This window comes from Carassius gibelio, chromosome B16 (genome assembly GCF_023724105.1).
Source record: "Carassius gibelio isolate Cgi1373 ecotype wild population from Czech Republic chromosome B16, carGib1.2-hapl.c, whole genome shotgun sequence".
NCBI lineage: Eukaryota > Metazoa > Chordata > Actinopteri > Cypriniformes > Cyprinidae > Carassius > Carassius gibelio.
Window position 1 is genome coordinate 2,831,964 of NC_068411.1, and position 18,860 is coordinate 2,850,823.

Here is an 18,860-nt window from a genome sequence, read left to right on the forward strand (position 1 = left end):
TTCGCGTTTTATTTCATCCATAATGTCCCAGGTGATGGGGCGATGACAACAGACGAGGGGAATATGCTTTCTGGAGTAACGTTGTCTTGAGGAAGATCATACTGTCTGGAGAGGGCATCTGCCTTACTGTTCTTACAGCCAGGGCGATATGTCACTGTGAACTGAAATCAGGTGAAGAAGAGGAATCAACGAGCTTGGCGTGGGTTGAGACGTTTGGCACTTTTGATGTACTCAAGATTTTTATGGTCGGTGATCACTTGGAAGGGGTGGAGTTCTCCCTCTAGCCAGTGCCTCCATTGTTCTATGGGTGTTTTCATGGATAAAAGTTCCTTATTTCCAACATCATAGTTCTGCTCTGCTGCTGTAAACTTTCTTGAAAAGAATACACAGGGATACAGTTTACCAGGCTGACCATGGCATTGTGAGAGCACTGCACTGATTCCACAGGTAGAAGCATCCACCTCCAATATAAATGGAAGATTGGGGTAAGGATGTTTGAGGATGGGGGCTGTAGTAAACCTGTCCTTTATGGTATTGTATGGTTGATCGGCCTCATTACTCCACTTTAGTTTTCATGGCTTGCTCTTTAATCGAGATGTCAGAGGTGCAGCGATCATGAACCGTCTGTAGAAATTAGCAGCCCAGAAATCTTTGAAGCTCCTTGACCGTGGACAGCTGTGGCCATTCCGTGACTGCCTTGACCTTGGATTCATCCATCTTTACACCTTGGTGACTAATGTGATAAGAGAATGGTCTTGACATAGTTGATATGTTCCACTTCAGACTTAAAATAGATCAAGTTGCCATCAATGTTTGCTATTACGTCCTGGTTCAGAAGGTCTCAGAAAATCTCATTGATAAATGACTAGAAGACAGCTGGAGCATTGGCAAGTCCATACGGCATGAACTGATACTCATAGTGCCCCCTAGTGGTGAGGAATACAGTTTTTTATTTGTCTCCATCCTTAATTCAGATCAGGTTATACACTTTCTGTAGATCAAGTTTGGTATATATGGTAGCATCACGGAACTGTTCTAGGGCCGAAGGAACCAGTGGCAGAGGGTATGAGAAGTTTACTGATACATTATTAAGTCCTCTATCAGCAATAAAAGGTGTCAGTCCTCCATCTTTTTTTCTCTATAAAGAAGAACCCTGCTGCAGCTGGTGATGTAGAGGACCGAATGAATCCAGAACTTAAGGCCTCTTCAATATATTCCTCTATGACTTGGGTCTCATTTCTGCAAAAAGGATACATTTTGCTTTTGGGAGGCATTGCACTGGGGAGTAGGTTGATAGTACAGTCCCATGGGTGGTAAGGTGGTAACTGCCTAGCCTTAGTTTTACTAAAGACCTCTGCCAGATCATCATAACAGTAGGGAATCTTAACTGTCTTGTCACTTGTGGGTCTTTCTGCTGGTTGTGTAACATGGTTGGGGAACATGGGTAAAACAATGACTCTGACAGAAAGCGGACCACTTAATAAAGCCACCCTAATGCCAGGAAATGACGGGGTTGTGAACCGATAACCATGGGAATCTGAGGATTACTTCATGCTTGGGGGAGTCAGTGACATACAAGGAGATCAGTTATTTATTAAATAAACCAACTTGGATAGTGACTGGCTTAGTTTGATGACTAATTCCGTTTCCAATCGAGGTGTCATTAACATCTTTAAACTTGATGGGTGGATAGCATGGTTGATTGGGGATTGTTTTTCATGATGAGATCTTTATTTATAAGGTTATAGACGGATAGACCTTCAGTGTTTAACGTCAGGGGAAGTTTGAAGCATTGGTTACTTAGGAGAAATGTTCAACTTTTAATTTATCAAAGAATTATAAAAAAATAAATAATAATATATATATATATATATAATTACATCACAGGTCCTAAAAAATATTAAGTAATACAACTTTTTCTGATTATAAATTACCATATTAGAATGATTTCTGAAGGATTATGTGACACTGAAAAAGCCATAGAATCTTTCAAACGTAGAAGGCGTGGAAACCCCGTAGCATTGCAGATGTCCAGCATGTACGCACCTGCTAGGAAGGCCTTGGAGGCTGCCATACCCCATGTAGAGTGAGCCTTGGCTCCCGACAGCGGGGGACGACCAGAAGACTCAGAGTGGCGTTGATAGTCTCAACTATCCAACGACTAATAGTCTGCTTAGAAGCAGGGAAACCCCTCTTGCGGGACCGCAGAATGCAAGCAATTGGTCCATTTTTCTCCACAGAGCAGCTCTGTGGGCGTATGCATCCAGCGCTCGAGCTGGACACACACAATTTAGCTTCTCTTGGTCAGGCTCCCGAAAGGGAGGAGGACAGAAGGCCTGCAGCACTACAGGTTGTGGTGTGATAGAGGGCACCTTAGGAACATATCCCGCTCGAGGGTATATGAACACTTTGGTCATGCCAGGTGCAAAATCAGGATAGATAGGGGCCACTGAGAGGGCCTGTAAATCTCCTACTCTCCTCAGAGAGGTAATGGCCAACAGAAAGGCGGTTTTAAGAGTCAAATGTCTATCTGAGATATCTTGAATCGGTTGAATGGAGATTTGTAAAGACCCTCTAACACCACACCCAAGTCCCAGGGGGGAACACGGGACCATAATGGAGGTCTCAGCCTCAGCGCACCGTGGAGGAAACGTGTAACTAGGGGGTGTCTTCCAAGAGACTGGCCATCGAGAAGGGCGTGGTAGGCCGCAATAGCCGCCACATAGACCTTCAACGTGGAGTGGGTCAACCCTGCAGAGAGCCTAGCCTATAGAAACCCCAGAACTGTACCAACCGGGCAGTTTGCTGGGTCTAACTGGCGGTCTCTGCACCATGAGGTGAAGAGTTTCCACCTCAGGGCATACAGTTTCCTCGTTGAGGGAGCTCTGGATTGGAGAAGGGTCTCAACAACCTCGGTTGAGAGACCGGCTGCTAACAGTTGTGCCCCCTCAGGGCCCTGCGCCTGCGAGAGTAGGTCCGTCCTGATCGGTATCTCCCAGGGAGAGCCGTCGAGGAGCGAGACAAGATCTGAGAACCATACTAGGCTCGGCCAGAACGGGCAACTAACAACAGACGGACTCCGTCCCAGCGTACTCTCGAAAGAAATCCCAGGAGCAGAGCGATAGGGGGAAATGCGTACAGACGAAGCCTCGGCCAAGTCTGTACCATGGCGTCCAGTCCCAGAGGAGCTGGATGAACTAGAGAGAACCAAAGGGGGCATCTACTTGAGCCCTGCCAAATACTCTCCATATCTGCTTCACTACTTCTGGGTGAAGTCTCCATTCCCCGGGCCTCAGCCCCTGCCTCAACAGTATGTCTGCTCCCATATTTTGTTTCCCAGGAACATATACTGCTCTTAATGAGAGGAGTTTGCTCTGTGACCACACCAGGATCTGGTGCGCCAGCTTGTACAAAGGGCGCGAACGCAGACCTCCCTGGTGGTTGATATAAGAGGCCACCGATGTGTTGTCGGTGCGTACCAACACATGGTGACCCCTTAGGTCTGGGAGGAAGTGCTTCAGTGCACAATAAACTGCTAGCATTTCTAGACAATTGATATGCCATGTTAGATGGCGATCGCTCCACAGACCACGAGCAGGGTGGCAACTCATGACTGCACCCCAGCCGGTGAGGGATGCGTCCGTCGCTAGTGTTACACGGCGACAAGGAGCTCCCAGCACCGGGCCCTGTTTCAAGAACCAAGGTTTCTTCCACATGTCTAAGGCACCGAGGCAGCGCCGCGTGACCTTGATAGTGCAAAGTAGATTGCCCCTCGGGGAAAATCCCTTGGTCTTGAGCCACCACTGTAGGGGTCTCATGTACAGCAGGCCAAGAGGTATCACGTTGGACGCAGCTGCCATCAGACCCAACAATCTCTGAGATTGTTTGACAGTAAGTGACTGGCCTTCTTTGACTCTCTCGACTGAGATGCGGATCGACTCGAGCAGGGGACAATCGTGCCTGCATCGCGGTCGAATCCCATACTACGCCTAGATAGGTGGTTCTCTGAACTGGAGAAAGCACACTCTTCTTGGCGTTCAGTCTCAAACCCAGATCCCCCATATGTGCGAGAACGACACCTCGATGCCGAGCCGCAACCTGCTCTTGACTGAGCTAAAATCAACCAGTCGTCGATGTGGTTGAGAATGCGGATGCCCTGCATGTGCAGGGGGACCAGAGCCGCGTCTACACATCTTGTGAACATGCTGGGTGAGAGTGCAAGGCCGAAGGGAAGTACTCGATATTGGTAGGCTTCGCCTCCGAAAGCGAACCTCAGAAACTTCCTGTGTTGTGGAAGGATGGAAATGTGGAAGTATGCATCTTTGAGATATATTGTGACAGACCAGTCCTCGGACCTGATCTGATCTACAACATGCTTGATCGTGAGCATTTTGAACTTCAATCTCATAACTGAACTATTTAAGACCCTCAAGTCTATAATCGGACGCAACCCCCAATCCTTGAAATGTGAAATACCAGCTGTAGAACCTGGACTCCCTGTCTTGAGAAGGGACCACCTTGATGGCCTCCTTCTCTAATAGGGTTTCACTTCCTGTTCCATAACCCGGCCATCGTCGGAATGACCCCGTTGAATATAGGCAGTACAGAGCCGAACTGAATACGGTAGCTTTTTCTACTGTGTGCAGGACCCATTGAGATACATTTGGCAGTAGTTTTCACGCTGCTAAATAATCTACTAAGGGAATCAGTCTTTCGAGACTGACCTCTGGTGTAATAGGCCCCCACAGGGGCAGCGAGCGTCTCAGCCCCGCTACGCACACAGCCATGAAGAGAGGTCTGCCAGATATGGTTAGTGAATACATTAAAATTACGAAACCATACAAATTTGATGTTGTGCCAAAGCATGTATTTATAGAATGTGAATGGGAGAACGTTTAGGAAAACAACATCAATGATAGTCAGATTAAACACAAAGAAATCATTAGAGTTTTGTCGGTGTCTTTGACAAAGTTCCTGTAGTACAACAATACTTGCTGGGAAACCAAAGAGGAAACAAATTACAAATTAGTTCCTAGTGCCATTTAAAAAATCTGAATAATTCTGAAGTGAGGAAGAATGTTTCCTGAGTTTCCTGAGCTGAATAAAGAAGATATCATAGGGAGACTTAATGTTACTATTTATAATTTAGAATATGATTTTAATATATATATATATTTGCAGATTGCAGATTCCTGAATGTGCTGAGCTGCAACAAATATCTGTTAGTATACCTCAATAATAATAATAATAAATAATAAAAATGCTATATAATTCTAAAAACTAGAATATAGTTTTTTTTCTGTTTTTAATTTTGTTTTTGTATATATTTGCAGATTAGACTCATGAATGTGCTGAACTGCAAAACATTTATGTTAGTATACCTGAATAATATACATGTACTGTATGAAATATCTGACAAAATGTTTTTTTTTTCTTACCTCAATGATGTCCATTGAAGAACAAGAAGAAAAACAAACTTTGGTGTTGTGAGTAACTAAACACAGGTGCTGTACACACCTGTGAGAGTCAAGGTTTTTGAATATTTACACCATTTAAACAGCAATGACACACACTAATCGACACATGAGCACATTCAACAAGGTATCAAGTTAACACTAGGCATCTCTCTTTCTCTCTTTATTTCTACATAATATACCCCAGTGAAACTCCTCAACCCGAAATTGGGGCAACCCAAAATACATGACACTATTTGACAAAACATTCTCACATAAAAGATAGCTGACCTCAAAATTATAATTCTATCAGATATGAGCATAATGTCCAGGCTTTTCAATTAAAGTAATAAATATTATTCCTAATCTATTGCTACTATCTAAATATGCAGCTTATTGTGACAAAAAATATAAAAATTTAAGGTCACGAAAAAGCTATGCTCACTTGAAAAAAAAATGCACCTAATATATATTACATTGCTTTTTGAACGTTTTGCAACATTTTCAAGGTGAAATGTCAAGTGAGTGCTGCTAAAAGTGGTTTGTTTTATCCAGAAACAATATTTCAAGAATCTTTTATCATGACTCTTTTATCATGACTTGTGTTTCACAGGACTTTCTTGCATTTGAAAAAAAGTTAAATATTTTTTTCATAAAATAATATAAATAAAATAATTCACTAAATTACCATAATAAAGCTAAACCTAACCACTTCTAAACAATATAAAAAATAACAGGCAAATAAAAGTACTGTACAGGTATTTAATAATAAACTATTAAAAAATATTATAAATTAATCTGTATTATAAGTCTTCTGTAGCCATAAAATGGGCCATATTTTAACGATCTAAACACAAAGTGTAAAGCGCATGGCACAGATGCACTCAGAGCATTTCCAAATCCACTTTTGCTATTTTAACAAGGTGCATGGTCTAAACGGATTGTCCCCATTTTCTTAATGAGTAATGAGTGTTTTTGTTGTGCTTAACGTGCAATAAACCAATCAGAGTCTCATCTTGCATTCCCTTTAAGAGCCAGTTGCACAAACTTCTTTGGAATGGCACCACAAGGCATCGTTAACTTGCAGAGCGCAAACCTCTGGAGGGCACATAAGATTGAACTAGTGAGTTTAGGTATATTGGTGCCGTGCCAGTGGTCTTCTTGTAGGCAAGCATCAGTTCCTTGAATTTGATGCAAGTGGGTACTGGTAGCCAATGTAACCTGATGAGGTGAGGAGTAATGTGAGCTTTTTGAAGACAACCCTCCATGCTGCATTCTGGATCAGTTGCAGAGGCTTGATAGTAGATGCAGGAAGGCCCGCCAGGAGAGCATTACAGTAGTCCAGTCTGGAGAGATCAAGAGCTTGGACAAGAAGTTGGGTGGCTTGCTCTGACAGGAAGGGTCTAATCTTAATAATGTTGTATAAGGCAAATCTGCAGGACCAGGTATTTGTAGCAATATGGTCTGTGAAGCTTAACTGATGATCCATCACAACTCCTAGGTTTCTGGCTGTCCTGGAAGGGGTATGGTTGACGAACCCAGCTGTATATATATATATATATATATATATATATATATATATATATATATATATATATATATATATATATATATATATACACACACACACACACCTGAACACATATCTTATTTAGACTAGCACTCCCATGGGCGCAAATACATTTGCTAATTAAACGACGTGGGGCTGGATGGGAAAATGCAAACAGTGCCAGACTGAAACTAGCAAACACACTTGCACTGCGCCTTGCATCACATTGCGCCAAGTGTATTATAGGGCCCTATATCTTTATATGATGAACAAAGTTAATTTGGAGGCATAATTGCTGAAAATGATGAAGGATTCTCACTGAAAGCGATTTAGTGCATAAGTCCTCCTTTGGAAGGCCAAACCAAATAGTTTCGGTTTCTCAATGAAACAGCTCCACACACAGTGGAGTGAGCGGAGGCCGGAGGCTAGACTTTGCTTCATCCACGGTGAAAGCCGAAAAGTATCCCGACTCTTTTGAATGGTAATGTGCGTATATGTATAATGTTACAAATTATTTTTATTTCAGATAAATGCTAATCTTTCTATTGGCTCTTTCTTACTGTCTAAAACATTTGACTGGTAGTGTATTTAACCTATGTGTGACACTATCACATTTTGTTTAGGATAAGAATAAAACGTCAAGTCCAAAAATATTGTGTATTTTTTTTTTAATTAAATCTAGTTTTATTCACATTGGCCCATGGAAACCTATATGAACACAATTTAAAAAAAGTTGCAGGGGACAAATTTAACTTTTATTAAAAAAAAAACATTTTACATTCATGGTGCGTACACACATTAGGATAGGTTAGATGCCTGCCTCCTCTGCAAGTCCCTATCAGTCACTTTCCTGATTCAACTACTCTCTTCTTCTCCTCCTGCCTAGCTCTTTGGTTCACCTCACTCACAGAGGAAGCCTATTCTTGATAAAGCTGCTGTGAAAACATGGAAAAGCCAACAAGGAAGAAGTTGGGTGGGGGGAGCGATCTTTAGAAATTGTCATATATAAATGCTTCATCGCTCTGTCTATAGTGCATTGTGATTGGATATTTACACTGTCAATACAGGAAACAAACCAATGGGCCACTGGCTGCTCGCTGTCCCGTTGTGATGGTCCTTGGCCAAAAAAATAAAAAATAAATAAATAATAATAATAATAATAAAACAACATTCTGTCAGCCCCTAAGTGTGTCAGCCAACTAGGAAAATGCCCAGTATCCCCGATTACCAGTCCAGCCCTATGTATATATGTGTATGTGTGTGTGTGTGTGTGTGTACTTCTCACAAACCACTATTGTGAGGAGCGAGGAGTACAGAGCAAGGAGTAAACTTCACGGACCAGACATTCAATAAAAGACACCGAACTAAGAACAGGGAACACTTTAAATACACATGACATGATGAGCGGATGATCAGAAACACCTGGAACTAATGAAACAATTAACATAATTGCACATGAGGGAAAACTAGGTCGTGGAAAGCACGTGGAGGAGGAAAACATGAGACAAACTGAACAAAATCTGACAGTACTCTAAATATAATATGAGTATAATGATTTATGATGAATGAACAAATAACAAACAATTTATTTACATGAATAAAGCTCACAAATTCAGCAAATGCTGATTTTTTATGTACATGATCCTACATATAAACAAGTGTTTCTATATATAGTTTAAAATAATATGCCTAGTATGTCAAATATTTTCACACAATTTCAACAATGGCTAAAACTATAATTGTAAAACCATAAAGAGAGACTAGGCGATTTCCATTACTATTTCAGCTCCCCATTTTAATTTTTTCAATAATATTTTGTATTCTGAGTTGACCTATACTTTCCAGGTAAAGAACTGGCATAATGACACCTCCTGACACGATGGAACTTATTGCAAGGAAGATTAAAACACAGTAGTACACATCAAAACTCAGTGGTAAATTGTGTCCAAGTGAAAAGATCAGTGCAGGTGGGAGGTAAGCAGTAAAAGTCAAGACAAAACTGTAAATGATGGTATGCAGGGCTCTTTTCTTTTGGGGATGAATATTACTTTTCCCTGAAGGATCAGGTTTTTTCAAAGCTCGAAAAACTGAGATATCACAAAAACCAATCACAGGCAGGGAAATGAACAGAGGTATAGATGTAAAAATAGTTGTAAAAACCCAAGGACATATAACTATAAGACATCCAAAACAAATGATAAACAACCAGATTGTCACAGCAATTACCTTCCTGATTATAGCAGTTCTCCTGTTGATCATGTAGATAATGGGATGAACCACAGCAAAATAATAATCTCCACAGAGGCAAGCCATGAAGAGAGGTCTACCACATATAGGTAAGGAATATGTGAAATTATTAATCCATTCAAATTCTGTGTTGTGCAAAAGCATGTAGTTAAAGATACCAAAGGGCAAAACGGTTAGGAAAACAAGATCAATGACGGTCAGATTAAACACAAAGAAGTCATTAGTAGAGATGTTTTGCTGATGTCTTTGACAAAGTTCCCGAAGTACAGTAACACTGGCAGGGAGACCCAGAAGAAAACAAAATGCACTTAGACCAGACCAGAACAAAGGAACCACAGGCTGATCTGTGCAAAGTGTAAAATAGTTCCTGGTTCCATTTAAGAAATCTAAAGCACCCTGATGTAACGATAACAACTCTATAGACATTTTTAAGATTGATAATGGTCCGATCTGTATGAAGAAAGAAAACATCCCAATGAAACTTGTTATATAAATGGTTAAAATCTATTACATTCAAATATTTTAATTATCAATATAAGATTCAGTTAGTTTTAAAATAAGAGCGATATGCTCAGGCACTACAAAGACAAATAATTTACAATACATTTATTTATGTTATTTTAATAAAAAAATAAAAAAATTGTGGTTGTTTGTTTATTTTTGTCTTACCTCAGTGATGTCTTTCCAATAACTAAGAGGGAAGAGAGGCAGTGAGTAGAAATTATTCTCAGTTATGAATGAAATCTGAGAGGTCTTACATGGGCACTTAAAGCAATGGGTCATGTTGCTTGACTGTGACGTTTTGAATATGGTATGATGTTACACAACCAGAAAAAAACAAACACTCAAGTCATACTCCATATCACTGAACCAAAAATGCACAGCACAAGAGGGGTAAAGTCCCACATCAGTGCTATCTATTACCAGTTGACAATGGCTTTATTTTCAGTTCAACTTTTTTATTATTTTTAATTTGTTGGTTTAAGAAAATAATCTTCATTTAGTGGTGATTGATGTCGTGATATCATAGAATATGTCATTGGATAGTTACTAAACAATATAGTTGAGCTCATAAGTTTATACCACCTTACAGAATCTACAAGTGGCCTGCTGGTACTGCTACATCATAATCCAGCCCTGATTACAGCAGGCTTACAGCACTGCGCTGTAGCTGAACCATCATGTCTACTGAACACATCAATCATCTCCTTGTTGTGACAAATTTCTGTCATCACAAATACTTTCATCACAACACAGTGAAAACACAATGTACGCAATGATTATGAAATAAAATAACTAATAGACTCACACTGATCTTAAATAAATATTTTTTTATATACACTGGGATCTATATCAAAATACTCATAACACTTAATTTCTGAATAGGAGAAAGTGCAATGCACAACATGGTGAAATAGTTTTTTTTTTTTTTTATTATTAAATGAAAATAATTACAAACATACGAGGCATTAACCAGTTAAGCATATTCTCGTATACTACAGTAAAGATTGAGCAGAATCAGCAATAACAATACCATACAAAACATACCTAAGATTATAGATACAGCTACAAAACAAAAGCAGTAAAAAAAAAAAAAAAAAAAATATATATATATATATATATATATATATATATATATATATATATATAAATAAATAAATAAATAAATAAATAAATAAAAAAACATAACAAATGAACAAAACTTAACGGGGCCATTTCAAATGAACTTAAATGATCTTTTTGTAAATTCAAGTAAAGTAAATAATTTAAGGGCTTTCCTTTCCTCCACAAGTTTAAGAGATTTACTTAGAAGATTCAACTCATTCCTCCAATGAGTCAAAGTAGGTTTGGCTTTATAATACCTGCATTTATGAATGAAAAACTTACCAAAAAACAAAAGAGAATTAAGTACAAAATCCATATTCTTATTTTCATCAAAAACACCAAAAATAATTGTCTTCACAGATAAAGACAATACAATTTCCCTGGACATTAGCCAGCTCTGAATTTCTCTCCAAAAAAATTGGACTGGGTCACAGTAAAAAAAAAGTGTTCTAACGATTCAATGTTTTCTACACAGAAGACACAATTATTTAGATCGAAATTGAATCTCAATCTCAAGAATTTGTTTGTTGGGTATATTTAATTTAAGATTTTGAAGTTGACTTCTTTTACTTTAGGTGGGAGTGGAAATGAAATGTAATTATTCCTTATTTTCTTAATTTTTTCCACTTCAAAGTCCTTAAGTATGTAAAACCTTTTTACTGGGTTGGGATAATATTTTTTAATCAGAAGATTCTTAATAACTTTGTTGTTGCATTTAAAATCACAAAAATCCAAACCTTCAATACAGAACTGACTAAGGACAGGGGAGACGGCAGAGTATTGAGTGTCTTCTCTAACCATTGCTCTCAAAGAACTTGGTATGGCTTTTAGAATTCTGTCATAATACTTAACATTACATTGAAGTTGGTATTTTGTACAGAATTCCTCATCCATAAAATGTGCAACAGCCCAAATGCCCTTGGATCTCCATTCCTCTATATACACAGATTTTCTGCTGAGCTGTATGTACCTGTTATTCCAAACTGGAGTATTATGTGGCGTAAAATTATAGTTATAGATTAATTTCCAATAGAGAAGTACTTGCTGATGGAAAACAGAGAGTTTAATCGGTAATGAGCTACATTCAAAGTCACAGCGCAGGAGAATGTCTATCCACATGGTGAAATAGTCTTGCCTTCTAAATTAAAGAGTCAGTTGCTAATTGGTAAAGTCAACAAATCACTGCTTCTGCCATTAGAAGCTCTAGATGCAATAGAAACTATACTACATGCTTAAAAGTATGTAAAGGACAAACTATAGCGTCATACAATTGCATTTTTAATGGACACTCTGAAGCATAGCTATGCACATCATGTCACTGTAAACAGGCTTGTCAATCATATTGTCACAGTTAACATCTTCCACATTTAATTTATTTAACTTCCTACTATGTCAGAGAGAAAAGAAGTAACACACTGATCTAGCAACCATGGTTCTTTCATGTGAATAACTCAAGTTTAATGCATTTAAATGTAGGCCAAATGGCCAAATAGATGTTTTGAAAATTTCACTTTGTTGTTGCAGATTAAATATATCATGGATGGCATTAAATAAATATTGCTTTACCAGGTTAAATGCTGATAATTAGTAAAAAACCCTTAATCTAAACCTTTTAACTTTTGGCCACACACATCCATGTTGTAGTTTCTTTTAACATTTCGTGTTTGTATTTGTTGTTCTGAACGGAATCGTGCACTTAAACCTGCACAAACGTATTGGCTGGTCTAGGCTGAAATATATATATATATATATATATATATATATATATATATATATATATATATATATATATATATATATATATATATATATAATGCTATTTGATCTTAAGAAACAACATTTATGAGACAGTTGCTGTTAGATTTCAGATTTCAAATATGAAATTTTATTATAATCTTGGTGAACAGCTTTGGTTTCCCAATTCAAAGAGACACATTTAAATGACAAACTTTATGTTGTGGTCTTGCTGACTTAAAATTGCTGCTGTGCGCATGTGTCCATTGAGTTCATGAGAACTTACGGTGTCCCATTTGTTATTTTAGCTTTCAGAAGTTTGCTTGTAAGCTTTAAACTGTGATACGTTATATTATAAATTGAAATATAGCTTCAAAACCAGTAGTTTAATCTATAGGGCATTTAATCACTTCTATATCAATATATATGGTTTTGCACATAGAAGACAATACAATGATAGCATGCAGTATTTTTCATTTTAAGTTGGGAAAATTGTTGTTATTATTATCATTCTTTTCAGAATTTTTACTGTAAACAAAACAATATCAGGTGGACGTCACATGGTTGTCAATTATATGTTTCAGATTTACACTGATTTTCACTTTCACCATTTTCACGTTTGAGAACACACAGTGACTGCCAAATTTCAAATGAAAAAGCAAAGTCCATTTTGCAGCTGTATTTCCCATGTCTCGTTCTCTCTGTTTTGCCTATGTAACCTGCCAAAACTGAAATTCAATCACTATTCCTTTTGGATTTGAATTTCTGATGTCAACATGTAAAGCTGTAAGTCAGTCTCAGGGTGGAACTATAATTTGGGGTGTGTTTATATTGGGAGGTGACTTCAGTCACAGATGACCAGTATAAATAATGTTTTGACAAGAGGTTTTTTTTGTTTTTCACTGTCAAATTTTTTAACAAAATTGGGAAGAAAATACAATATTTTGAACCATTATTTTGGCCAACCAATGTGGTGATTGTCTCATGAATAAAACATGTTACAACCTTCCACAACGACAAAACTGAAAACATAGTTGAACGTTTTTGCTTAGACAACTAAAACCAAAATAATGTCATAATGTTTTCTGTCTCATGTCTCTTGATTCTAGGTGTCTTTCTTCTTGTTCATCATCTTTGTGGTATACACCATGCTCCCCTTCTCCATGAGAGATGCCATCATAGCCAGTGTGCTCACCGCGTCCTCTCACACTGTCGTTCTCAGTGTCTGCCTCTCCTCTACAGTCGACCATGTAGAGCCCCTGTTATGGCAGGTCAGTGCTCTCCCATCTGTCTTGATATGTGCTTGCCAAGAGCTGTGAGCTTTATCCTGTGCGCAACTGTTGAAGTTTGCCTTGTCTGTTGAGAAGGATCCTTGCCAATGGCTTGTGATTATGCATGTGTGTCTATGCAGGTTATGTATGAGTATTAATTCATAGATGATTTTTTGTAATTTATAATTTGAATGCTTGTAGACATATTGATATATTTGAAAGGCTTAGTGTGTTAGCATCCATGGTGAACATTTTCAACCGGAATTATAAAATGAATCATAAAACAAATGACCCAAAATGAAATAAACAGAGAAAATAATTATATAAAAAATAAATCTCACAGCATTTCCGAAAACATCAAAAACAGGAAGTGTCCTTAGAAAATGGGAATGTCTGTTTTCTGACTAAATATAACTGAAAATTGTAGAATATATCTGTAAATATTAGCGTCTCACCTCACCTCACAAATTTGCCTGTATTGATTTAGTTTTAATCTCCTCTAATTTTGCTTGTTGTGAACCATGTTACCCCTGGTGTCAGATTTCATTATCAATTAGATTGCTTGTTTAGAAAATTCAGGAAGCTAAATTGCTCCCATCTTAGTTCAAATGAATGTGTAAACAAGCAAATATGACCTTTCTGTAAAAACCCATATCTGTAAATGGCATACAGTAATGGCATGTATTTTAAATTCTGTGTAAAAAGGTCAAACTTTATAAGAACAGTAACCATTGATATCATTATAAAAAAGTCGGTAGCACTTTATTTTACAATCCTGTTCCTCATGTACATATTATGTACTTATTATAGTAATTACAATAACTATGTAATAACTAGGAACTAACCCTGAACCTACCCCTAAACCTAACCCTACCCCATTGTAGTTACCTTGTGTTACCAGAACTTTCTTAGATAAATACACTGTAAGTACAGTATAAGTACATGTTAGTACACGTACTGTAAAATAAAGTGCAACCAAAAAGTCAATGAATCTTCAGTTTTCAGTGTTCATTTCTTGCATTTAGTGCAAATGTTCCTTACTGCCTTAGATTACTCAAAAAGAACCATACGTGACTCCCTCACAATTACCAAATACTGTTTCTCAACTTTATTTCTCATACTGTCTCTATTTCTTTCACTTCCTTCCATGCTGCTCCTGGGTAGAAAGAGTCTTGAAAGCTGTGTATGTTAACACCTGGAATGCCTCATTTGCACTCATTTTTTGTATTCTCTAACACCTGTATTGCACAAGTCATTTTGGCAAGCTATAGTTTGGCAGTGCAATGAGAAAGACTTTAATATGCTTCCCTAGCAGTTTTGTGCATATTATATTGACTTGTGGAAACCAAGTTAATATATTTCCAATGTGTAAATTATTATTACTGGGTTAAAGTAGTTTGATGTGTTTAATGTTTAACAATGTTTAATAACAACAACAATAACAGTGCTAGATAGATAGATAGATAGATAGATAGATAGATAGATAGATAGATAGATAGATAGATAGATAGATAGATAGAGGTCATAATATTCTGAGGTCACTGTAGCCACCAGATCCAGTCTGTATCCAGATCAGAGGGTCACTGCAGTCACCCGGATCCAGTAGGTATCCAGACCAGATGGTTGATCGGCACCTAGAAAGGACCTCTACAGCCCTGAAAGACAGCGGAGACCAGGACAACTAGAGTCCCAGACACAGATCTCCTGTTAAGACCTTGTCTCAGACGACCACCAGGACAAGACCACAGGAAACAGGTGATTCTTCTGCACAATCTGACTTTGCTCCAGCTTGCAATTGAACTGCTGGTTTCGTCTGGTCAGAGGAGAACAGGCCCCCCCCTACTAAGCCTGGTTTCTCCCAAGGTTTTTTTTTTTCCATTCTGTCACTAATGGAGTTTTGGATCCTTGCCGCTGTCACCTCTGGCTTGCTTAGTTGGGGTCACTTCATCTACAGCGATATTGTTTACTTGATTGAAATTGAATGCACAAACACTATTTAAACTGAATAGAGATGGCATCACTGAATTCAATGATGAAGTGCCTTTAACTGTCATTTTGCATTATTGACACACTGTTTTCCTAATGAATGTTGTTCAGTTGCTTTGACACAATGTATTTTGTTCAAAGCGCTATATAATTAAAGGTGACTTGACTTGACTTGACTTTAGATAGATAGATAGATAGATAGATAGATAGATAGATAGATAGATAGATAGATAGATAGATAGATAGATAGATAGATAGATAGATCTCTGTGAGGTGTTAGCATAGTAACTGTGAAAGAGCAGATTTTTGGCCCTTTAGGCTAGAATCTCTGCAGCATGTGTGATCTTTCTGCCAGCTCTTCCAGTCAGCATTTCAACCACTGCACACCAAAGCCATTTTTGGTAGAACTGCTAGTCGCAAGAGCAAAGTGTCACTAATCTTACCTTATGCTGGATGTGTATGGAACAGTTCATAATATACTGATTATATGAAATAATATTTAATTTTCCAGCTCTTAAACATAAATATCGGGCAACTTTCACAAACTTTAGGATGAGCTTTTTGGGCATACAATAAGTTTTTCCTTTTAAAAATGATTTGATTGCAATGTTTCTTTCAAAACTCTAATGGCAGAGTTAATTTTTGGGTTAACACTTCATTATTATTATTATTATTATTATTATTATTATTATTATCATTATTATATATTTTTATATTTTTAAGTTACAGGTTTTACATCCACGCATGTAATAAAAATATTAATGATTATTATTAATTATTTCAATGATTGTTATGTCTAACATGTCATATTACTGGTGAAAGGGAGAATTATCTCTAAAAAAGAGTAAACACTGTGCTAGCTCTACACTATAGAGACTGTGTCTGTTCCCTGAACTAGAAAATACAGAAAAAAACGTCCAAACCAAGTTAAAATTAACAATTTAATTGAGGTTCAACAAATAAAAAACAGATGCAATATGGATAAACAAATGATAAAGCTTGGCTTATTGAATATCTGATCCCTTTCTACGAAAACACTTTTTGTAAATAATATGATCACATATCATAATATAGATGTGCTCTGTTTGACAGAAACCTGGCTAAAACCTGATGATTACATTATTTTAAATGAGTCCACCCCCCCACCCACCCAAGATTGCTTAAATTTATAACAACGTTTTCAGTATTTCTCAGAGGGCAGGCTTCACGTTTAACTTGTTTGAAGTAATGGTGCTTCATATAACATTATCCAGAGAAACAAATGTTAATGATAAATCCCCTGTTATGTTTGTACTGGCTACTGTATACAGGCCACCAGGGCACCATACAGACTTTATTAAAGAGTTTTGTGAATTTACATTCGAGTTAGTTCTGGCTGCAGATAAAGTTTTAATAGTTGGTGATTTTAATATCCATGTTGATAATGAAAAAGATGCATTGGGATCAGCATTTATAGACATTCTGATCTCTATTGGGGTTAGACAACACGTTTCAGGACCTACTCATTGTTGAAATCATACTCTAGATTTAATACTGTCACATGGAATTGATGTTGATAGTGTTGAAATTATGCAGCCAAGTGATGATATCTCAGATCATTATTTAGTTTTCATAAAGCCAAAATTTACTTTGTTAAAAGTATGGTAGAACCATCACTTCTACCACAAAATACTGCTTTTAAGTTATCTTCCTGATGTATCCAAATTCCTTAGCATATCCAAAACCTCAGAACAACTTGATGATGTAACAAAAACTATGGACTCTCTCTTTTCTAGCACTTTAAATACAGTTGCTCCTTTACGCTTAAGGAAGGTTAAGGAAAACAGTTTGACACCATGTATAATGAGCATACTCGCACCCTAAAGAGAGCAGCCCGAAAAATGGAGCGCAGCTGGAGGAAAGCAAAACTAGAGGTATTTCGTATTGCTTGGCGGGAAAGTAACCTATCCTACAGAAAAGCATTAAAAACTGCTAGATCCGATTACTTCTCTTTTAGAAGAAAACAAACATAACCCCAGGTATTTATTCAATACAGTGGCTAAATTAACGAAAAATAAAGCCTCAACAAGTGTTGACATTTCTCAACACCACAGCATGACTTTAGGAACTACTTTACTTCTAAAATCGATACTATTAGAGATAAAATTGCAACCATTCAGCCGTCAGCTACAGTATCACATCAGACACTGCACTATAGACCCCATGAGGAACAGTTCCACTCATTCTCTACTATAAGAGAGGAAGAATTGTATAAACTTGTTAAATCAACTAAACCAACAACATGTATGTTAGACCCTATACCATCTAAGCTGCTAAAAAAGGTGCTTCCAGAAGTCATAGATCCTCTTCTGACTATTATAAATTCCTCATTGTCATTAGGATATGTCCCCAAAACCTTCAATCTGGCTGTTATTAAGCCTCTCATCAAAAACCACAACTTGACCCCAAATAACTAGTTAATTATAGACCAATCTCGAATCTCACTTTTCTGTCCTAGACACTAGAAAAGGTGGTATCCTCACAATTATATTCCTTCTTAGAGAAAAATGGTATATTTGAGGATTTCCAGTCAGTATTTAGAGCGTATCATAGTATTGAGACTGCTCTCCTTAGAGTTAAAAATTATCTGCTCTTATCATCTGATCGTAGGTGTATCTCTCTATTAATTTTATTGGATCTTAGTGCTGCGTTTGACACAATTGACCACAACATTCTTTTGCATAGACTTGAACACTTTGTTGGCATTAATGGAAGTGCATTAGCATGGTTTAAATCCTACTTATATGACCGCCATCAGTACGTAGCAGTGAATGAAGATGTATCATATCGATCACAAGTGCAGTATGGAGTACCTCAAGGCTCAGTACTAGGGCCGCTACTCTTCACGCTTTATATGTTACCCCCTGGGAGATCTCATCAGGAAATATGGTGTTAGCTTTCACTGTTATGCTGATGATTCTCAGCTCCATATTTTTTTTTCACGGCCCGGTGAAACACACCAATTTGAAAAACTAA

At 37.6% G+C, this 18,860-nt stretch overlaps 1 protein-coding gene across 2 annotated transcripts in view; it reads left to right on the plus strand.

Annotated features, from left to right (window-relative positions):
* The window catches only part of adcy2a (adenylate cyclase 2a), a 167,825-nt gene that overhangs the window by 73,180 nt on the left and 75,785 nt on the right, over positions 1-18,860 (plus strand). For both annotated transcript variants that reach the window (XM_052577874.1, XM_052577875.1), the window contains exon 3: positions 13,698-13,859. In XM_052577874.1, the coding sequence (XP_052433834.1) occupies positions 13,698-13,859 (162 nt within the window). The remainder of the gene's footprint in view (positions 1-13,697; positions 13,860-18,860) is intronic.